Source organism: Microcaecilia unicolor, chromosome 1, assembly GCF_901765095.1.
Source record: "Microcaecilia unicolor chromosome 1, aMicUni1.1, whole genome shotgun sequence".
Classification (NCBI taxonomy): domain Eukaryota; kingdom Metazoa; phylum Chordata; class Amphibia; order Gymnophiona; family Siphonopidae; genus Microcaecilia; species Microcaecilia unicolor.
Window position 1 is genome coordinate 636,977,710 of NC_044031.1, and position 12,956 is coordinate 636,990,665.

General features: G+C 42.0%; 1 protein-coding gene across 1 annotated transcript in view; it reads right to left on the bottom strand.

The window, feature by feature from the left end:
• Positions 1–9,715: 9,715 nt before the first annotated feature.
• The window catches only part of LOC115481957 (olfactory receptor 1019-like), a 74,876-nt gene continuing 71,635 nt past the window's right edge, over positions 9,716–12,956 (bottom strand). Inside the window, exon 4 of the mRNA XM_030221454.1 lies at positions 9,716–10,646. Within this exon, the coding sequence (XP_030077314.1) occupies positions 9,716–10,646 (931 nt within the window). The remainder of the gene's footprint in view (positions 10,647–12,956) is intronic.

The following is a 12,956-nucleotide window of genomic DNA, read 5'->3' on the forward strand; positions in this document are numbered from 1 at the left end:
AAATTTTAACACAGAAGGACAATCCCTGCTCAAAGAGCTTACAATCTAATGGACAAATGTAGAGTCAGTCAAGTAGGGGTAGTCAATTTGGGGCATTCTTGATTACATGAAAGGTATAAAGGTATAAAGATTAGGTGCCGAAAGCATTATTGAAGAGGTGGGCTTTGAGCAAAGATTTGAAGATAGGTAAGGAGGGGGCTTGGCGTAGGGGTTCAGGAAGTTTATTCCAAGCGTAAGGTGATGCGAGGCAGAATGGGCGGAGCCTGGAATTGGCGTTGGTGAAGAAGGGTGTTGAGAGGAGGGATTTGTCCTGTGAGTGGAGGTTTCGGGTGAGAACATAAGGGGAGATGAGGGTAGAGAGGTAATGAGGTGCTGCAGACTGAGTGCATTTGTAGATAAGAAGGAGAAGCTTGAACTGTATGCGGTATCTGATCGGAAGCCAGTGAAGTGACTTGAGGAGAGGGGTGATATGAGTATATCGGTTGGAACGGAATATACGGCGTGCAGCAGAGTTCTGAACTGATTGAAGGGGGAATAGATGGTTAAGAGGGAGGCCAGTGAGGAGTAGGTTGCAATAGTCAAGGCAAGAGGTGATGAGAGCGTGGATGAGAGTTCGGGTGGTGTGCTCAGAGAGGAAAGGGCAAATCTTGCTGATGTTAAAGAGGAAGAAGCGACAGGTCTTGGCTGTTTGTTGGATATGTGCAGAGAAGGAGAGGGAGGAGTCGAAGATGACTCCGAGGTTGCGGGCAGATGAGACGGGGAGGATGAGGGTGTTATCAACTGAGATCGAGAATGGAGGAAGAGGAGAAGTGGGTTTGGTGGAAAGACGATAAGCATTTAAGAAAAAGCATTTAAGACGATAAGCATTTAAGAAAAAGCTTACTGCCTCTGGATGAATATCAGTGCTATATTTTTAACATCTATACAAATAGGGCAATAGCCATAAAGTGGCACTAGTCAGGTTGGAGAGGAACAAAACTGTGACTATTGTGACAGAGACAGGGAGTCCCAATTCAATGACTGGAAGGTGAGAAGTCCACTTGCCACAAAATCCTTAGAGCACATAGGGAGGCCTGGCCAAAACAATAGGCCTAGGAAATATAATATGCTAGAGAAGGAGATGAACCCACATAAACCATGGGAAATAGTAAAAGAGAATGATGTTTTTCATCCTGGGGAGGGGCAGGAGGAGAAACTTCTTTCAGAACAGACCAAAGGAAAGCATATGGGAGGTCCCATGGAACTCAGGTAGGTGCAGTGCAAGGTATTCCTAGGCAATGGAAGACCCAGAAAGGGGGACCAATTAGGGAGAGGTAGACTAGGAAGTAGAGCTTTTAAGGGTCCATTCCTCAAGTAGGAGGGAGAAAGGAATGAGCTTCCAGATGACTCTGAGATGGTTTGGGTGGTTGGAGAAGAAGAGGATGAACTTATGGATATCACTGAGTGGGACAACCAGGAAGAAATGGAGACAGAGCCTTCTGAAGTATAAAGTAGTAGTAGTTGTTGTTGTTTCATGAACATTTTGTAGTAAGGGTAGTTGGAGAGGCACCTAGCTGTGAGATCAAGTGGCTGGTGACCTTCCTCCCTTTTTCTTGCTCATATTCCCTGTGTAATAAAAGGGGTTGACAAAGGGAAAATCTGACTGTGCCTGGGGGGGGGGGGGGGGTTTCATATAGGAAAGTTGCTATGAGGGGTTGACAAAGGGAAAATCTGACTGTGCTGGGGGGGGGGGGTTCATATAGGAAAGTTGCTATGAGGGGGTTGACTGAACAAATTTGTGGATTTTTTGTGTGTGTGTGGACTTTCAAATGTAGCAACCATTTTATAAACAGGAAGAGAAGTTCCTCCCAACGAAGAAATTAATAATTTGGAAGTAAGAAGTTAAGATGAGGGACTGGATAAATACTTTTCTGGGTTTTTATTTGTTTTGCATCCTAAGAAACATGGATTGAGACCATTGGGAGAGAGATGTTACTACATTTGCATATGCTGGGAGTGGTGCCTAATTTGCCTGTTCCATTCTTTCTAATGGAACTGTTCTGCTTAGTGACGTATCAATTATCTTCTAGGAGACTATGGAACTTGGGGGGGGGGGGGGGGGAGAGAGGTTGTGTGTGGATTCTAAATAGAACTCTGAGTGACTGATTTGAATTATAATAAATCTTTCTCTCTCCATCTCACCCTGAGTGTACTAGCATAGGATGACAGAGACCTGAAACTCAATTGGGAGGAGTTTTTCCTGAGCACTCTGTACAGGAGTAAACTGTAGAAACTCTCTTTGGTCTGAGGAAACTCTCAAACCTGGTTCCTATACTTCTTTGCAGTGATTGCATGACACTATTCATGATTTGATTCTAGAAAGAATGAATGATTTAGTGGATAATACAGGCTCTCAGAAAAAGAAGGATCAATTTATTTCAATCAGTCCCTCAGGGATATTTACTTATCCACTTTCTATTCTATAGGATCTCAAAAGTAGAATACATAATTTTAAAAATGGAACCGATATTTAACCTCAGCAGCCAGCGGTTAAGTAAAAATCCAGATGCAATGGTTAAAATTAATGAGGTATTCAGTGCAAGTACCAAGATACTGGTCAGTGCTGAATTATTATTTTTAAATAATCAGATTATTTTTATTTCTTTTATACCACCTGCAAGCCCAAAAGCTATTGAAGCAGTGTACTGTAGGGGTAAAACCCCCTGGCACAATATAATCAGTGTATTACAGAGAATAACTATGTTATACCTGTGGTACAGTCTATATAGATCCCATAATATATAATGCTCTAAGAAAGCAAATACTTTTGCTCAGTCTTTTTCCTAGGCATGCCCATCTGAGCTTTAACCTGTTAAGCAATCAGGCTGATGCAAAACAAAGGAATGTGGTCATAAAGACCCCAGTCTTCCTGGAGCCTGAATTCAGGCAAAAACCTCCAGAGTGATGTCAAAAGACATTTTTGTGGTTTCTCAAGCTATAACATAAAGGGCCCAACCAATCACCTGTGCAATGCTATCTAATCATTGGAGACATTTCTGATATCAAAATGATATAAAAGAACATCTGCTATGGCAGGAGATTAACTGATCTTAACTTGAGACATTCTTATCAACTCTTCTCATCTGAAATCATTGATTCATGTGCTGATCATCATTGCAACATTATAGAGCAAGCACTGCCCATGACAACCACCTGCAGTTACAACAGTACCCAGGGAGAAAGAGACTTATATCTCCAATCCAGGCTGTATAAGTCAATCTCTGTAATCACCTCTGGGTAACAAACAGGTAACACATTTTGTATGCAAGTGGGTATGGGTTTATTCCAATATTTGATCAATGTTAATTCCAGGATATAAAGAACTTTTATTCCAATCTTCTCCTAACCTTTATTCTAAACATTTATACATAACTTTTATGTCCTACTTATTTCTTTCTTTTTCCTTATACTCCATTTTTGCAAATAGTTATTATTATTCATGTAAATAAAATCTGTTGTTATTGTTAGTTACATGTTGGTAGTTTATCAATAGATAGATAGATAGATAGATAGATAGATAGATAGATAGATAGATAGATAGATTTTGAACTAGGAACAGCGAATGAAAGAGATGTGGGTTTAATATATCCAGAATGCTAAACACAATTTACCCTATAAACATCTCTATCCTACACTGTGATTACTGGCTTACTCCTGCAGTACATTCAGGTATACTAGGTATTTTTCTGTCCCTGGAGGGCTCATGTTCTGAATTTATACCTGAGGTACTGGAGGTTTAAGGGACTTGGCCAAGATCACAAAGACCTGCTGTGGAATTTGAATCAGGCTCCTCTGGCTCTCAGCCCATTTCTTTAACCATCTTACCACTCTTTCACTATACACCTCTTTACTGTCTTACATTTATCTGGTTAGTTATCTATTTAATGGTCTGAATATGGCCACTGACAGAATAACCTCTGGCTTTATCCAAGCTCCACCCTCAGAACGTCCTGGCATGATCCAGATAGTTCTGAGACAGTAATAAAAAACCACAAGAACATAAAAATAGCCATACTGGGTCAGACCAATGGTCTATTTAGCCAAGTATCCTGCCTCCAATAGTGGCCTATCCAGGTCACAAGTAACCAGAAAACGCAGAAGATAAAGAGGTCAATTTCCAACAGACAAAGGTGACATAGAGGGGCATAATCGAACGCAAACGCCCATCTCCATGGGCGCCTATTTCCATGAACGGGACAACCCGTATTTTCAAAAAAAGATGGGTGCCCATCTTTTTTCCGATAATACGGGTTGTGCGGGGCAAATGCCTAGGAGTTGGCCGTTTTTCAGCTGGGCGCTATCTCCAAGGCATTGGGTCATGGGAGGGGCCAGGATTTGTAGTGCACTGGTCCCCCACACATGCCAGGACACCAACTGGGCACCCTAGGGGGCACTTTTACAAATTAACAAAAAACAGTAAAAGAGCTCCCAGGTGCATAGCACCCTTCCCTTGTGTGCTGAGCACCCCCAAATCCCCCCAAAACCCATTGCCCACAAGTCTACACCATTACCACAGCCCTAAGGGGTGAAGGGAGCACCTACATGTGGGTACAGTGGGTTTTGAGGGGTTTTGGAGGGCTCAACGTTAACCAGCACAAGTGTAAGAGGTAGAGGGGGGATGGGCTTGGGTCCGCCTGCCTGAAGTCCACTTCACCCAGTAACAACTGCTCCAGGGACCTGAATACTGCTGTGATGGAGCTGGGTATGACATTTGAGACTGGCATACAGGCTGGGAAAAAAAAGTTGTTAAACTTCTTTTTTTTTTTGGTGGGAGGGGGTTAGTGGCCACTGGGGGAGTCAGGGGAGGTCATCCCCGATTCCCTCCAGTGGTCATCTGGTCATTTAGGGCACTTTTTTGGGACTTGTTCGTGAAAAAAAAGGGTCCAAGAAAAGTGACCTAAATTCTCACTAAAAACGGCTATTTTTTTTCCATTATCGGCGAAAGCCACCCATTTCTGTTCAACCGATAACCATGCCCCAGTCCCGCCTTCACCACGCCTCTGACACACCCCTGTCAACTTTGGCCCGATTTGGCCTCCCATGGGAGAAAGATGCCCATCTCCCGATTTGGGTCGAAATATGGGCATCTTTCGTTTTTAAAAATAAGGTGGATAGTACTCACACCTATCCCCAAAAACACTACCAGCAAGATCAGTGATATCACAAATTATAGACCAGTAGCCTCAATACCACTACTGACCAAAACAATGGAAGGTCTTGTAACACAGTAAATAGCAATACTTGTCAAAATTCTCAATAAATCCCAATCAGGTTTCAGAACACAATACAGCACAGAGATGGTTATTTATTTTTTTTGTTATATTTGTACCCTGCGCTTTCCCACTCATGGCAGGCACAATGCAGCTTACATATTATATACAGGTACTTATTTGTACCTGGGGAAATGGAAGGTTAAGTGACTTGCCCAGAGTCACAAGGAGCTGCCTGGGCCTGAAGTGGGAAGTGAACTCAGTTCCTCAGGACCAAAGTCCACCACCCTAACCACTAGGCCACTCCTCCACATCACCCTGATAGTGAAATTCAGAAGCCTAATATGCTAAGGACAAAACGTATTACTACTGCAATTCGACATGTCAAGTGCATTTGACCTAATAGACCACACCACACTAATGACATTGCTTGACAACATAGCAATGCAGTGGCATCATGATTCAATGGCTTCCTAAAGACCAGATCCTACACTGTAAAGATGTCTAACCAAACATCAGCATCATGGATCTCTGAGTATGGGGTACCACAGGGATCGCCAATATCACCAATATTGTTCAATGTAATGATGGCAACACTCAGAAAAAGAATTAGAATTAATGAGTTTCAATCCATTTATATATGCAGACAACATCACCATCTTCATACCTTTACAAAACAATATCACAAACATACAGGACTAAATAAAAAAAAGATTGAACCCTTATGGAAGAATGGGCAACAACTTTCAAACTCAAACTGAACAGAGACAAAACCAAATTCCTAGTACAATCCAGCTCACACAACCCCATATCCTACCAAAAAGTCACAATCAACTAACAAACATACCACATTGAAAAACAACTTAAAATACTAGGAATCATTCTCGGCAAACATCTAACACTGGGCAATCAAATATCAGCAGTAACATCAAAATGCTTCAGATCACAATGGGAACTGGGAAGAATAAGAGACTATTTTCATAGACAATCTTTCTGGATACTGGTCCAATCAATGATACTATCACAACTAGACTACTGCAATGCAGCATATGTGGGGTGCAAGGAAAACACACGAAAATTGCTACAATCAGTCCAAAACACAGCAACAAGACTGATTTTCAAGAAATTGAGGTACGAAAGAGCAACCCCACTACTTGAAACACTACATTGGCTACCAGTCAAGGCAGGAATATTTTTCAAAGCGGGCACCCTAATCTTCAAGATGCTATTTGGAATGGCACCTAAATATATGCTTAGCATGATTGAACTGTCCTCAAGAAATGCCAGCCCAGTAAACAGAAACTACCTATCTACACAGCAGAATTTAGCTGTCAGGGCTCCAAATGATGGAACTCGATATCAAAAACCATCAGAGGCATCTCAAATCTCTTCCAATTCAGAAAAGAAATGAAAACCTACCTCTTCAAGAAAATTATACAGCTAATCACAAAGATATTGTTGCCTTCCTTCAAATCTACCCTTCAAAAACTATATGAATAATCATCATGAAAACTCTACAACTGAACACAAAAGCTACCACTACCTTGTCCTCTTTAAATCTATCTCTTTAAAAATTCTATGAATAACCCTCTTCACATTGCACAACACTATTGAAACTCCACCAAAATGTAAGCCACTTTGATCCGAAATTTGTTTTTGGATAATAGTGGGATACAAGAATGCATATTTAAATAAATAATTCAGTGGCCGAGTTATATACAGTAGTGCAAGCTTTGAAATACTTCAATGCTTGATATGTTGGAACTCTTTGTTTTCATTTGCAAAGGTTTCAGAAAATACAAAATACAGCTGGTTGTTTATTGACTAACACCAAATTATGTGATCATACTGAACCTGTATTAAAGGTCCTACTTTGGCTCTACTACTACTACTTACTACTACTACTTAATATTTCTAAAGCGCTACCAGACATACGCAGCACTGTACACTTGAACATGAAGAGACAGTCCCTGCTAGACAGAGCTTACAATCTAATTAGGACAAACAGGACAAACAAGAGATAAGGGAATATTAAAATGAGGATGATAAAATAAGGGTTCTGAACAAGTGAATAAGGGTTAGGAGTTAAAAGCAGCATCAAAAAGGTGGGCTTTTAGCCCTGTGAAGGCTGTGTATACACATCTATTTCATGAATATTCATTGTGGATTCATTGTGGATATCCTGAAAACCCGACTGGCTGGGGTGCCTCCAGAACCAGGTTTGGGAACCACTGGATAAACCCATGATCTACAATAAAAATAACGGGGAAAGGTGCCATGCAAAATTTGCACTTACCATGTGGTAAAATGCTATGTTAAGCTATGGTAACTTCAAATGTTACCTCATTTAAGTAGAAGGTCCTTTTTCTAGGATAAAATCCATGCTTTCTCCATGTATGCTTTTATATAAAGGAGAAAATATCTAATGCATTTAGGGTAGATTCCATAAATGGAGTCCAAATTTAAACACCGGGAAGATCCATGCTAAACTGAAATTCTTTAAAGGGTGCCAAGCACCAAGCACCCTTTATAGAATAGTGTTTAATGCCAATAACTGTGCCCAGCTTTGGGTGAGAGGACTTATGCATTCTGAAACCTAGTGTAAATCCTGGCATGCAAGTTGGGTGTGCAACCCAGGAACTCTATAACACTGCATCTAAATATTTGGAACACCTCAACCCACCCATTCTCCTCCCATGGCCAAGCCCTCCCTTAGGTTTTGCACAGGACACTATCCAGCTTATAATTGAAAGAGAAAACGCCTATATTGCGACCCAAATCGGGAGACGGGCGTCTTTCTCCTGTGGGCACCCAAATCGGTATAATCGAAAGCCGATTTTGGGCGTTTCCAACTGCAATCCATCGCGGAAACGGGTAAAGTTGATGGGGGCGTGTTGGAGGCGTGGTGAAGGCGGAACTAGGGTGTGGTTATCGGCCGAGAAGAGATGGGCGTCTTTAGCTGATAATCGAAAAAAAAAAGGTGTTTTTAGCGCGATTTTGGGTCACTTTTTTTGGACCCTTTTTTTTCACGAACAGGTCCCAAAAAAGTGCCCCAACTGACCAGATGACCACTGGAGGGAATCGGGGATCACCTCCCCGGACTCCCCCAGTGGTCACTAACCCCCTCCCACCAAAAAAAACCCACTTTACAAACTTTTTTTCCAGCCTCTATGCCAGCCTCAAATGCCGTACCCACCTCTATGACTGCAGAATGTGTTCTATCCTGTGACAGCCTTTCCCTGGTTCTGATGTGGCTCTCGGGTGAGTGTGACACCTTTTCTGTTATGCGCACTGCAGAATCACATCAGCAATGCATTGCGGTGGGTGTAGGGTATTGGGCTCCGTGATTCCACTAGCTTGTGGCAAATGCTCACGATGTTGGTAGTTGGTAGGCTTTACTCCCATGGTGCTTTTCCCCCTGCTTACTGGGTCAGAGTGTGCCCTGTTTTGTTTCCAGTAGTCCATGAGGTAGTGGCCATTTTTGTAAGCCAGTTTTAGATCCCTTTCACGTGTTAGGCACGTTACAGAACTTAGTTCTTCCCTTGAATGTGGCTGAAAGAGGGCATTGTATACCATTCTGCCAGCTCTGACCTACTGCTCATCTCAGTACCAGGGAGACTTGTTGCCAATGGGGCACAACCTCTGATCTGCAGTTAACTGTGAGTAAGCGTGCTTATTCCAATAAAGGATGTTTTCGGAGAGATTAGTCTTCAGCTGTCAACTGGTGTGCCAATGTTATATAGCAGCAACCAGTCCTAGAGGCCTGTGTGTATGCAGGTCCCTGGAGCACTTTTAGTGGGTACCGCAGTGCACTTCAGCCATGCGGACCCAGGCCCATCCCCCCTACCTGTAACACTTGTGCTGGTAAATGGGAGGCCTGCAAAACCCACTGTACCCACATGTAGGTGCCCCCTTCACCCCTAAGAGCTATGGTAGTGTTGTACATTTGTGGGTAGTGGGCTTTGGGGGAGGGGGGTTGGGGGCTCAGCACCCGTTTTAAGGGAGCTATGCATGTGAGAGCGTTGTCTGAAGTCCACCGCACTGACCTCTAGGGTGCCCAGTTGGTGTCCTGGCATGTCAGGGGGGCGAGTGCACTACAAATCGTGGCCCGTCCCATCACCAAATGGCCCGTTTTCGGACATAGACGCCCATGGAGATAGGCGTTCGCGTTCGATTATGCCCCTCCACGGAAACATAGAATTTTAGAATAGCATGTAGGCAGATTCGTATGTAAGTCCAAATTAGTGCCACTTAATGCCAAAAATTGATTGGTAAAGGCTTAACTAATTAAATTACCCACAAATCTACTCTGCATACCCAAATTTAGGTGCGCAAAGTTTGGACGGCCTTTATAGAATCCAGTGGATACTGTCTGAGATTCTCAAATTGTGAGGTATAATTATATAATATGGAGAAATAATATAAACCTCACATTGTCTATGATTACAAAAGTCATTGTGGCAAAACTAATGTAAAGTATTAAATGTCCTCCTTATGACTTTCCTCAGAGCTTTTTTAACATCCTTATTTCTCAGACTGTAGATCAGGGGGTTTAGCATGGGGATTATAACTGTGTAAAACACAGATGCCACTCTGTCCTGGTCCATTGTATAATTTGAACTAGGTCGCATGTACATAAAGATCACAGTGCCATAGAACAAGGTCACACAGAGAAAGTGGGAGGCGCAGGTATTGAAAGCCTTGTGCCTGCCTGCTGCAGAGCGCATCCTCAGGATGGAGCAGAGGATGTAGGCATAAGAAATCAAGATGACCATCAGGGTGCCAATTTGAATACTGCCTCCAAATAAGAACAGTAAGATTTCATTCAATGACGTGTCAGAGCAGGAGAGCTTTACAAGGGGTGGAATGTCACAGAAGAAATGAGTAATCTTGTTGGATTTGCAGAAGGACAGACTGAAGGTACTGGCTGTTTGAACAAGGGCATTGATGAAACCACCAAAATAGGCACTGGTTACCAATCGAATACAAATATTGTTTGTCATTACAGTGGTATAAAGCAATGGGTTGCATATGGCAACGTAGCGGTCATAAGACATAACTGCAAGAAGTAATGCTTCTGTGCCCCCCATAAGAACAAAGAAAAACATTTGAGCTGCACAGCCAAGGAATGAAATGACTTTTCTTTCTGATAGGAAATTGATTAGTGTTTGAGGAACAATAACTGTTGAGTAAAAGAGATCTACAAAGGACAAATGTCTGAGGAAGAAGTACATGGCAGTCTGAAGCCTAGGATCTTTAGTAATGACCATAAGCATGCCGATATTGCCCAATATTGTTATGATGTAAACCAATAAAAACAGAGTAAACAGCAGAATCTGTAGCTCTGGATCATCGGTGAGTCCTAAGAGAATGAATTCAGTCACTGAGGAATGATTCCTGATGTCCATGGGGTGATGGAACGTTTTCTTCCAAGTAAATTTTTGAATCTTATTCTTCTTTTATGAGGCTTCCTAGTTGGAATATAGTATACAAATATAAAAGTAATTATATACAGTACTTATATATGCATTGAACTAGTCTAACTTACATTGTAATAGGTTATCTCTGTTATCTATGTATACCTGAAACCTAAATATTGTGGTGAGCCCTAGAACATCAATACACCTTTTGGGAAAAAAAAGTATATTAGATTACTACAAATCCCTACGCATACATTCCCTTCCCTCCTCTAATGTCCAACATCTTCTCCATTTTTCTTCCCATCCACGTATGCCCAGCATCTTCCGCATCTCCCTTTTCTTCCCTTCCATTCATGCTCAACATCTCCATCTATCTTCTTCAACATTCATTTTCAACTTTCCCCCCTCTCGTTCCTTCTTCTCCATCCATGCCCTGCATCTTCATTTTCTCCTCTCTCCCTCCATATCCAGCATCGCAATCCTCTCCCTTTCTTTCCTCTGCATTCATGCTCACCATCTCCCCTTATCTTTCCTCACACTCTCTCTGTCCTTCCTCTCTATCCATGTCCAGAATCTCTCCCCACTTTTTGCCTTTTTCTATACTCATGTCCAGCATTCCCCTACATTTTCCCGTATCCTAGACTTGTGTCTGGGATCTCTTTCTCTCTTCCTTTATCTTCCACTGATGTCCAGCATCAATGATATGCTTTATATGGCATCAAAGATCTCCACCAGAGGGAGAGAAGAAGCTGTGCCGAGAGAGGACAATTGGGCACAGATTACAAGACCCTGCAGGACTGATCTCATGACTCCACCTGCCCTCAAACTGAAGAATTTGTATGCAGCCTTGGAAGTGGAGGAAGTGAGAAAATCCCAGGAACAAGTAGAAACAAAGCATGAAACCCCTAAAGTTACTGGATCATTGACCAACATGAAACAAAACGTAGTGATGTTTGGCGACTCCCTTCTAATGGGTACAGAGGCATCCAGCTGCTAACCAGACATGATATTGCCACTGTTCCTGTCATAGTCATCGTGCCCCCCCCCCCCTGCAGAAGTGAAAGAAAAGGCCAGTACAGGACTTTACAGCCCTCACCCATACTCAGCCACAAACCCCTAACCCTGACCTTCTATGTTAGAGGGGTCAGGACTGGCAAACAAGACACCAAGGCTTTAAGTTCCTGTGTTGCCTTTTATTTACACTTCTGCAGCACAGTAATGTGGCTGCCCTCATTCTTCTGGCTTTAACCACTGCCTCATCAAACTGATTTGACACCTTCAAATCAGCAGAAGCTGAGGCTCAGAAATCTCTACTGATAAGCCCATAAGTCTTTCCTCTCTATCTCATAAATCTCATTTACATTTTGCACTATGAATTCATCCCTCTGCACTTCTTTGTATTAAAGATCAACTGTCAAGTATTTGGCTGGTTCTTTAGTTTATTTAGATTTTATACATCTATTTTTTTAAGATCTGCAGCCATGCAATCCATGTATCTGTATATCTTCATTTGACTGTAGAGCAGGAGTGTAGTCAGACACCCAATTTTGGGTGGGCCTGGGCCAAAGATGGGTGGGCAGAAGAACTCCGCCTTGTCTCACAAGTGATTTGGTCTCTCCCTCTCTCACCTGCATACCATGTGGAGGGGCATTTTTGAAAGGGACGTCCTTCTCTTTCGAAAATAAGCCTGATATTAGCCAGGATGGAAGGGTAAAACAAACATAACTGAAAACCTACTGAAAATGTTCTCACCCTTATCAGATCAAGATCAGATGCAAAAAGGTAGGTGTCAAAACCATGATTTATCTCCTGCTAAATTTAGAGCTAGTGAATTTTTGCAGAAGTTAATGTGGTTCTAACAACTTGGACTGATTTAAATATTGCCTTAGCATTTTCAACCTTGATTAAAAATGTATTAGATATTTAAAAGAATATTTCTTGTAAGACATATGAAATAATTATTCTAGGCTATTCAAGATTAGTAAGGCTGTTGTTAGAATCAGAATATCAGACTTCAAGACATTAGTTGAAAACCTTCCTTGTTACTGATGCTGTACAGCTGCTAGTGAAGTATGACTAACATGAGCCTGAACTACACAGTTGTTCCTATTTTTCCCCTCCCTTCTTACCTCTATCAAAATTGTATTTTCCCCTTCCCCTTCTTTAATGTCATTCTCTGTTTCATATTCTCCCTTTCTATTTTAAATTGTATGCCACTCAGACATTCGCTTAATGAGCATTATAGAAAGTTCAAAATGAAACTTGCTACAGATATTATGAATAAATT